The 10,881-nt window shown below is 35.2% G+C and overlaps 1 protein-coding gene across 1 annotated transcript; it reads left to right on the top strand.

Annotated features, from left to right (window-relative positions):
• Positions 1–829: 829 nt before the first annotated feature.
• Positions 830–10,123, top strand: LOC107830623 (ran-binding protein M homolog). The gene is made up of 10 exons (XM_016658244.2): positions 830–1,654; positions 2,681–2,827; positions 3,052–3,138; positions 3,631–3,676; positions 4,284–4,360; positions 5,778–5,940; positions 7,569–7,637; positions 8,174–8,233; positions 9,050–9,136; positions 9,618–10,123. The coding sequence occupies exons 1-10, from the start codon at positions 1,221–1,223 to the stop codon at positions 9,891–9,893; spliced, it is 1,446 nt and encodes a 481-aa protein (XP_016513730.1). The 5' UTR covers positions 830–1,220; the 3' UTR covers positions 9,894–10,123.
• Positions 10,124–10,881: the final 758 nt, after the last annotated feature.

Here is a 10,881-nt window from a genome sequence, read left to right as displayed (position 1 = left end):
ACTATCCTCTTCAATTTTTCCTCTTATTTTTCCTCTTTATTGTTGAGTAAATAGCCATTTATGTTATGACATTTATGCTGTGGCCGTTTTGCATAAACATTCATTCTGAAGAGTTGCACCTCTTCAAATTTCAGCCCAACATTGGCTATAAATACAAGTTCATTCTCTCAGATTTTCTATACGAATTTCTGAGTTTCTCCTTCTTTTTCTGCATTGTTTTAACTTCAAAGAAAGCAACAGTAAATGTAATTTGCTACCGAACTTTGTGTTCGCTGAAACACTAGGGTTTGAAGTACCGCTATACCAGTGTGTTATTTGTTCTATCATAGGAGGAAATAATCCATGACCTTGGATACTAGGAGGGGATTAAATTCCTTAAGAAAATACTGCGAATTCAGTGGGCTCGGATTTACTTTTATTTTTTTACATTTTCTGTTTATATGTTATTCTATTTTTTTCCAGAATTAGTTTACAACTAAAGTATACATTTAATTCACTAGAGTTAACATGTCAATATATGTTTGGTGAGAATTAACCAAATGAACGGACCTTTGACTATCGAGAACTTTCTTATGTGAGAGACTTGCACTATAAAATAGAAAACTAGAACCAATAGGGTTGTGGTTGAGTGATAATTGGTAAGTACTCCTTCAATCTTAATCACGCTTCTTGAATTCGAGTTTTAGTATGAAATTACCTTTGTTAAAGAGCGTTTTATCCCAATGTAAAATGTTTCGACGCGAATTCAAATTTGGTCGGGCCCTAATATAAATATCCAACCATGGGAGGTAAACCAAAATAATAATAATAATAATAATAATAGAGAACTAGATAAGAAAGAGAGCATCATTACCCATAGCATGATAGGATCCGATGCTAGGTATAGTAATCAATAGTACATCATACAATGCGCAAGGAGGAAGTGAAAAGTAAATAAATTATGTATATAAAAAAAATGTTTAGATTATACAGTAGTATTAATTATCGATTTGATTCAGTTTCATTCGAACCATCAATTTTCACTTGTCAGTTCTGCAGCGGTGAAAGATAAAAATCTCTTTCTTTTTTCCTAAAAATCTCTTTCTTTTTTCCTCTTTCCTCTTAATTCAAGAAAAACCTTTTGTTCGATCCCAATTGCTGTTTACTCGAATTCTTCTTTCTTCTCCAATTTAATTCATTTTCAGGGTTTCACTTTTCTCTCGAATTTTCCCAGAAAATTCATGGATGCATCTTTAACTCTGTCTCTTTCTCACACCAATTCCGAAACTCAAGACCTAATCGGTTCCTACTTCTTGGATCAATGGCGACTTAAATCCAAATCCGCCGCCGCTAAATCCGAATCAGTCGCTGAACCGGAAAAAACTCAGTTAATGGAAGTAGAAGAATCAGAAGATGAAAAAGAAGAGTTACCTACTGAGCTGGATACTTTGAATAGTTCCGGTGGGTTTTCGATTGTTGGACCTGATAAACTTTCAGTCCATTACCCTAATGTGAATCTTCATGGACATGATGTTGGAGTTGTTCAAGCTAATCGGCCCGCTCCTTGTAAACGCCTCGTTTATTACTTTGAGATTTCTGTGAAGAATGCTGGTGCTAAGGGCCAAATTTCCATTGGTTTCACTTCCCCTGGCTTTAAATTGCGTCGCCAACCTGGGTATTTTCTTGTTCTTGTATTGAATTGCTCTTTTATGAAATTGAAACTTTTTAATAAAATCTTTTTATTTTTTACTTGCATGGTGTTTCTTACATTTCATTTTCAATTTCAATTATAATGTGAAAGCTTGAATCTTGTCCTGAAAATATATAGGATCAATCTAGTGGCAATCTCTTTATGTTTAACCAAAGTTAAAAAGAATTTTTATGATCATAAATATATTAGTGTACATCAACGGCTAATTAGCTTCATAATAAAGGCTACCAAGAAAGGTTAATGCCAGTGAAGGCAGCGGGGGCAGAGCTACAGTGGTGCTTACTACGCAGTAAATCCACTTAATACGTGTAAATAATTTATCCATAAATCAGTAATCTGCCTTTTCTATAATCTAGAACCCTTAAACACAAAATCCAGCTCCGTCTCTAGGCAAGCACTGTACTGCTAGTGAACATAGACCAAACTTCAGCTTCTTTTGACTCTTGCTACCTTTAATAAAGTCGGAGAAAATCCTGGTTCTTTGCTGATAATTCTAATATTCTGATCAATTATTGAGTTTTAATGAATTGCTATGATATGAGAATTACTGTTGAAGAGTTGACAAGAGTGAGATAGCCAAGCTTTTAACTCTTTCGCTTTCACACCATATGAGTTGCGAGAAAGAAGCGATAACGGTCTTAGTACATTGATGATAAAGTACCTAGACTTCTAGAGGACTCATACGAAATAAGGTAAGTTTCTTAGTTATTGTACAAAAATTAAGAATGTTCCACATTATTATGTGAATTCTTTGCCAAATTAAATGGAGTGGTAAAGATTAGAACTATTTTCACTCAGTTAACTAGACATGTATAATGAATCTATACACATTCTAATGGAGCCTAACACAGCATTATTGGTCTTATCTGTGGCTCCTTGGTTATTTGTCTATGTAACATAGACTGAGAAGAATTGCATAGGAGTGGCATTTTGTTGTTCGATCATTGTCTTTCATTCTCACTCTATTTTTTATCTTTCTATGTTTGTCAGCTGGGATCCAAACAGTTACGGATATCATGGTGATGATGGACTGCTTTACCATGGACAAGGAAAGGGAGAGGCATTTGGCCCGACTTACTCAACAGGTGATACTGTTGGCGGTGGAATCAATTATGCTTCTCAAGAACTATTTTTCACGTAAGAATTTATCTGTTTTTTACCTCTTCTACAAAGATGTTCATGTTAGATTTCTGGATGATTTTTGTTGAGTCTATAGAAATAGTCTTGCTGTTTACATTATAATTTCTGGATGAGTGCGGTCTTATCGCTTTTATTCCAAAAGCAAATGCATATCTGCTTTGACTCAAATATTTTCCTATACGAAATTCTCAGGAAGTTGTGCTTTATATTTTTAATGCCAGGAAAAATGGAACTATTGTAGGAACAGTTTTCAAGGATGTAAAGGGGCCACTATTTCCTACAGTTGCGGTGCACAGCCAAAATGAAGAGTATGTAGATATAGCCTTATTATCTGTACCTTGTATTTGTTTTTAATTTATTATTTATCTCATAAAGATTACTCTCTATGAGGTAGGGATAAGGTCTGCGTACACACTACCCTCCCCAGACCCCATTTATGGGATCAAACTGGGTTTATTGTTGTTGTTGTTGTTGTTATCTCATATAGATTACAAATTCATCTTTACAAATGTCGTGCTTCCGGATTGTTTACAAATTCGTCAAGATTACTCTCTATGAGTGCGGTCTTATCGCTTAGTGCATACTTTTACCAAACTACATTTGATATACATGTAATAATGAAATATGATTAGTCAAAAAGAAAAAAAGATCTGTAGTTCTATAGTTAGTTCTAGTTGATTCTCTCAGCAATAGCTTTATTGATCCTTGGTTAGTTTGTCCAAACTCTGACTTAGTAGTATGCATCATCAAATTTAGCATTTCTGATTTCTTGCAGTTCTTTGTAAATTTAACTATCACAGGGTTACCATCAACTTCGGGAAGGATCCATTTGTTTTTGATATTAAGGTAAAGGTTCTTCTTGTTTATTAAGTTAAATAGTTCTCCTTTTGCTTTACCATGTGCCATGAGCTGGAGAAAATAGATGTAACTGTGTGTTTTACCTTCCCTGGTTGGGCTATGGTTGGTCTTCTCTCCTATTAATTATGCATGTAATGCTATGTGCTTCCGTTTTCAAGATAATCTCAAACAGACAGTAGATGCTGATTTTACCACTATTTTATCAGCCTTAGATAAGACGAGTGCATGTTTGTACACTCACCTTTCTGCCTTGGGGTAAATTATGGTCTGCAGCAACTTTTGTTTTTTAATGATAAGTACTATTGATGTCACAAAACAAACAGCACTAAGAAAGTGCTGAGATTGCATCCAAAAAAGAAGAAAAGGAAAGAGAAATATAAGAGAAAAGAAGAACCACCACCCCCCCAAAAAAAAAAAATCCTTGCTATACAAAAGTTTTTATCATCTGTTGCAGGGGTTCAACATCATTTACCCATGCCATTTTACACCAAATAGAAATTAAAAAATGGACAATCTGATAGAAAAATAAGTGGATAAAAAGCATGATAGCATACATTAGTATTAATCCCTTGTGGTTTTTGCCTTCTTTGGTTAGGCATATGAAGCGCAGGAAAGGACAAAGCAGCATTCAACTATTGAAAAATTGTCTATACCTCAGAATGCCAGTTATGGGTAAGTACCCCCATTGTTCTATTGTTATCACCTTTGTTTGGTTGGGAGTTAAAATTATAGTTTTTAAATAGAGAGAAGTGGTCCTATTAGTAAAGTTAATATTTGGCTTAATTTTAGAACTTAAAAAGAAAAAAGCTAGTCCTACATTTTCTTTTCCTAGTATAATATTCAGGAAGTAATAAACAGTGAAGAGAAAGAAGTTTTGATCTAAGAAAGTGGAAGGCATTTTAGAATGGAGTAACGAAGTAGGACGGTGATGAAGCACATTGAAGTTATTATATCTATTTTCTTCCAGATAAAGGAGTGCATCTTTTTTATAGTCTCAATTTAGAACTGAAGTGGTGGGTAGAAAAATGAGGTTTAAACACACGGAAGAACAAGGAGAATGTTGATTCATTTGCTCTACAAACATATTTTTCTGAGTATATATATGCATATTGAATCTATAATGGAACATCTGTATTTGGCAACTGTATCTTTACCCTGTCACATATCCAATGATGGTTCCCATAAGGTTTTGGTAGGAATATGGGGTTGAATGAGTTTCAGACATGGCGACGTGTAGGTTCCATCATCAACTAAAATACCCAAAAATTCATAGCAGGTTCCATTTTTTTTTTCTATAAATATTTTGTAATTTTCTCTAAACTATATAAAAGGTTAATGCTCAAAAGAAACTGTTACTGCTTACCTTTTCAAAAAAAAAAGCAAAAAAAGACAAGAAAAATGTTCAAAAGACACTGTTCATTATTGTTAGAGCATCTATCTGGAACAGCTGTTTGTTGCGTGGTGAGGCAATTAATTATCTCATACACTTTGTAAAGATTTAGAGAAACCAATGTATCAGTTCAGATTCAAAATTGTATTAGGGCAGGGTTGGCATTTTTGAGAGAGAGAAGTTAAACATTCGTGGTTTAAGAGATCTTTTTGACTAGTCACGTGGTTTAACTAAAGATTTGTGGAAATTTTAAATGATAGAACTAAAGATTTAATTGTGCTTAGTCAGGCAGCACGTGGAATTCTTCGATAAATGAAAGACCAAAATCATATTTTATCATGATAGTCGAAATCAAAGATAATGAAAGAAATAGTGGTAGACTAGTAGTATATCTTTCGTGAGCTACGTGAGAGAATCTTCTAGATATCAGGATGGGTTTGCAGTTTAGATATTCGAGATTTGGATTCCCAGGAGTGTGCAGCTATTCATCAATTAGATTTGAGTGATTTTCACCCCATATTCTGCTGAATCTTAATTCCGAGCATGAAGAAAAGGAGCGGCGGAGGTTTTTAGACTGTTGAATTAAAGGAGTAATTAAAGCACTTTGGTTACAAGTGTAAATCTCTTTGTGCACATTGCAAATCATTACTGTTAGAAATGCATTTCTTCTTTTCTTTTTGACGGGTTTTCAACTTCCAGAATCGTTCGCTCGTATTTACAACATTATGGATATGAAGATACGCTGAGAATGTTTGACATTGAAAGTAAAAGTACTCTTCCACCCATCTCCTTTATTCAAGAAAATGGCTTTACAGAGGACATGAATATGTATTCATTAAATCAAAGAAAGGTTCTTCGTCAGGTATGAAATGTGGAAGCATTATTTTTCCTTCATGATGATGTTAATGTATGATGCAAAGATACACATGAGACAGTAGTCACTTGATTTTTATTGCTGTCGGTGCCTGCAGGACCACTTTCTTTTCCCTTTTTTCGGTGACTGGATTGAGACTAGCTGATTGATCATCTTTTACTTCTTTTATTTCCACTTTTACTGATCCTTACCCTTGTAAAAGAAAACCACGGAAGAGATAATGAAAAGAGAGAGGATAAAGAAAAATTGGGTAGGATTAGTTACTATTTGGGATGGGTAGAAAACGAAACAGGTAAGAGTTGCTCTTTGTTTGGAGAGAGTGAGAGAAGATCTGTTGGCTGCTGGAAAGACGTTTTATGTTGTATATTATCTTCTCCTTTATGTTATGCATACCAAACACAAAGGGCTGGATATTGTTTAACTCTTCTCTCGTTTTCCCTTTGTTACATTGGTCCCAAGAAAGATTTAAAAGGGCATTCTTCAAAAGGATGCAAAATTTGCCTTTTCTTGTTGCTTATGTTGTGTTTAACTAGTTTCAATGTTTGATGGAAATGGAAAATGGAAATAACTAACTGAACAGTTTGTTAAGATGAAGAAAGTCATCTGGTGAAATACAGTTACTGGGTCTGGAAGGAAGTGAATAAGAGAAGTATTATATAAGCTTTCGGTACTGTGGTAAACTAATGAATTAGGAAAGATGAAGATAATCTTATTAGGTGATATCAGTGGCTAGTTTTTTCAGTTGTGAATTCTCAGTTTGGAATTCTATTAAAGGTTGTCTTTGTGTGATACTGTTCAAGGGATTTCATGTTACTTGTCTCTTAGTGGTATTATTAAGGATAATTCCCTTCGCACAAGCAGCTTCCTTTCTCTCTTTAAGATTCGTATTAAGATCCTTTAATCTTCATGTCTTGACGGAACATTACTTTAATTTTTGGATGATATTCTAGATGGTCTCTTCTTTCAACTGCTTCCTCGTAAGAAAAAAAATTTATAAGGTGGAAGAAAATAGGAAAAGAAAAAAAGATGCAAGCTTATCAGTAAATGGTAGCTTTGGTACGCTAGATTTTTATGGCTATTTACAAGTGAAGGAATAGATTAGTGGCGAAAACCCTACACTTCCGACCATAAGTTGGCTGTTTGAATTACCTAGGGAGTATAGCGGGAAAGGACACTGTTGGATTCCTTGGGTTTGGGGGGTGGGGGTTACCAGATAAAAAGAAGGTTCCTAAGACTGTTACCTTTTGGTTATTCTTCTCATGTTGGAGTGTTTTCTCTTTGACAACGCAAAGTTAACACATGAATATAGTCTCTGGCCAGATCTAGTATCCAAAACTTCCGTTTTGCCGGACGGGTTAGTTGATGAACAGCCAGTTACTTTCTACCATCCAATGCTGTTCTCGTCTTGCTAAATACTAGTTTTGGACTTTTGGTTCAATTATTTTCAGATCTGCACAAAACAATGTAATTAACTCTCCTCCCCACGCACAGTCCAAAGGAAAAAAATAATGTGGTGCTTTCTGACGTCCTTTTAACCCTCCTACCTTGGTCTACGTTGTTGTCATTTTGCTGACATAGAAATGATACTTACAGGAATGTATTTTTTGTTTAAACAGCTAATTCGAAGTGGTGAAATTGGTGATGCCTTTACGAAACTTAGAGAGTGGTATCCTCAGATAGTTCAGGTAATTTTTCTGTTAGTCGATATTGTGGAACATCATATGATTGTAACTTCATTCACCTCCCTTTACCTTTTTGCACAAAGATGCTGTGGAACTTCCTTACTTGATGTCAATTCATGTAAAACTTTGCAGTTTTAATTATCAACACTCTACTTTTATTTTCTACTCTTAACTTTGTTTTTTGTTTTTTTACCTTAGGACTTAGGTTTTTCATTTCTTGACATTAGTTTAATAGATATATATGCTTGACGATAACCTATTCTTTTCTAACATTGTGAATATATTTAAGATGTACATATGGAGGATGACATTTTTTTGTTTATATCTCCATATTATTTCTTGAACTTCACCTTTGAACTACACTACTTTTCAATAAGTTGAAATTTGCTTGCTATTTACCTTGAGTTTTGATGAACTCGAATGCCATTCTTTTGTCGACAATGTGGCGAAGAATTTGTTTCTTTTTTATTACAGACAAAAGAATTTGTTTCTTTTTTACTCACCTTTCCTTTCCTGATAAGCTGTTCTATGCTCTTTAGGATGGCACATCAGCTATATGCTTTTTGCTTCACTGTCAAAATTTTATTGAGCTAGTACGGGTAAGTTGTTTGTACACATGCTTCTGCTGCTTCATGTTTCTTTCTATGTATAAAACTTGTAAAAAATGATTCAATGATATGAAGAGATGATGCTGCAGGACAAAAAATTGCATTATCCCATAGCAAATGGTTTAATTTTTTCAACTTGGTGGTGAAAAAATTGGTTTAAAATGACATTGAGAAGAACTTAGGCTCATGCTAATGACTAGGCAGGTCACAAAAGCTTTAAGTAGACGTAGAAATAGTGGTGCATGCAAAAGAAGAAAACTCAGGTATGTGGCAAAAGGGGGGTCAACGGGCCAACAAAAGAAAATTTCTATATGCAAGTAAGAACTCATTATGAACAATCCAAAGAAAAAGGTAGACGTGCTATGCAATTTGTAAGCAGTTCATGTGATATAGCTAGTTTGCTTCCTATCTGGTGCTTTACCTTATCAGAATGTATTATTTTGACTGGTTATTTGGCAAATGGATAATATCTAGATAATACAGTTTGGGCCGTCCGATTTAAACCCTATTTGTGTTGAAGGAGAATTAGATGTTCTGTTAGTGATCTAATTGGTAAGGCCTACCGGAGTAGTGCGTCTCTTCTGAAGGCAAGCCAACAAATTACATTCTTATACAATACCAGAATGAGTGTAGGAATACGATAATTCAAGGATGCATCTAACCAATGTCAACGGAAGCGCCAAAATATTCATTTCTTTGGAGATACATATATGCTTGTCTTCAGAATATGTATTTCATTAGTGTTTTATGGTGCCGTGTAGTCATATAAATTAGCAAACAATTTGAAGTGCTATGTTCTATCTGTAGGCTGGAAAGCTTGAAGAAGCTGTGTTATATGGAAGGACTGAATTTGAAAAATTCTACAAGTTGGGAGACTATGATGACTTGGTCAAGGTACTGAAGGAAATTCTATTAACCCTTTTGTGGCTGTGTTTACTGATTAGCATCGTACTAGTATGAGCAGCCTATCACTAACATAGTGTTGGACATTGCAAAAAAAGTCCTTATACAGTTTTTCCTATTTACAATAAAACAGGTCATTACAGTACTGAGCTAATGAATTCTACTATTTTCTCCTCCCATATAATTTGTATATAACACCAGGAGATGACACATTTACACATCTAAATTTCAAAACATGTACAGCAGTGACATTTCTGTCATAGCATCTTTGGGTTTTCTCCTTGCTTTGTGCTGGCCAGCACCGTCTACTTATCTGGATTAGAGAACTCAATAGTTACTCTTACCATAAGATGCGTTAATTTTACAATGCAGAGAATGTTTAAGCAATCCTTATTATGTGTTTTAGCATCTATAATCTTATCCTCAGCAAATATATTTATTAATACTGTTTCTCTTTCCCTATCCATTATAGGATTGTGCTGCTCTGCTTGCATATGAACAACCACAAAAATCCTCTGTTGGGTATCTTCTAGGAGATTCACAGCGAGAAGTTGTGGCTGATGCTGTCAATGCAATGATTTTATCAATGAACCCAAGCGTGAAAGATTCAAAAGATTGCTTACATTCATGTCTTGAGAGGCTACTCAGGCAGCTAAATGCTTGCTTCTTGGAGAAGAGGTCTTTGAATGGGGATCAAGGTGAAGGTTTCCATCTGCATAGAATACTTAACAGTGGTAGAAAAGGCTGAGAGTTAGTCGGTTTGTATTCCTTGTCACTCCCGACCCATGTATATACACAACTAAGTCTTTCAAGTTACTATCTGGAGAAATGCCCCCTGGTGACCAGAACACATGCTGTGTAAAGTCGTATGTACTGCCTTTGATTCGTAATAACTATTCATTTTCTGGAATACTGGGTTGGCTTTGTTTTGGCATCAATTCATGCCCCCACTACAGTAAACCTTCAATAGTTCGTGCACATTGAATGGTCAAATTCTCTACTTGGGTATAATGCCATCCGAGGTTCTATGGGATAGCTTTTGTACAGATGAATTTTTCAAATTTAGTATATTGTTGTTTTGCCTAAACTGGCTCTACATGTTTTATTCGAGCAACTCTTTGGAAATCAGATAATCATGGTTGTGTTAAGTTTGAACTGATTGCAAGTGAAGGAGTTTCTGTAAGGACTTGGAGCAGCTGCAATATGCGCGGTCTCATCACTAGCTCTCCAAACAATTGTTGTATCGATAAAAGTATATGTGAAGTCTTGATGGTGTATTGATGGGAGCATATTGATGTCTGAATATCAGAAATTTTACACACTAGAGCCCCATACTGACTTTGTTAATCATAGCATTATTAGTGCGATTGAGCACGGGCACGTTTTGTTGGGCATTCTGAATTTCTGTCATTTCATGCAAGTTTTGAGAACTGAAGAGGAACTTGGATGAGGGTTTTCCATGCAGCAATAGGCATGCTAATGCCTATTGAGCAAATTTGATTCCCAACAGTGTTAGGATTCGGTAAGAGTGTTTTTCTAAGAGAGCAACGGTAAAGTTGTTTCTGTTTAACGTATAGGTCACGGATTCGATTCGTGGAATCAACCACTAATGCTTGCATCATGGTAGGTTACCTACATCACCCCTATCCTTGAGGTGTGGCCCTTCTTTGGACCTAGCGTAAACATAGGATGCATGATGCACCGGGCTTTTAAAAGGGTATGTTACGCCGGATGAA

The sequence above is a fragment of the Nicotiana tabacum genome, chromosome 10 (assembly GCF_000715075.1).
Source record: "Nicotiana tabacum cultivar K326 chromosome 10, ASM71507v2, whole genome shotgun sequence".
In the NCBI taxonomy this organism is placed as follows: domain Eukaryota; kingdom Viridiplantae; phylum Streptophyta; class Magnoliopsida; order Solanales; family Solanaceae; genus Nicotiana; species Nicotiana tabacum.
This window is presented reverse-complemented; position numbering and strand designations above follow the sequence as displayed.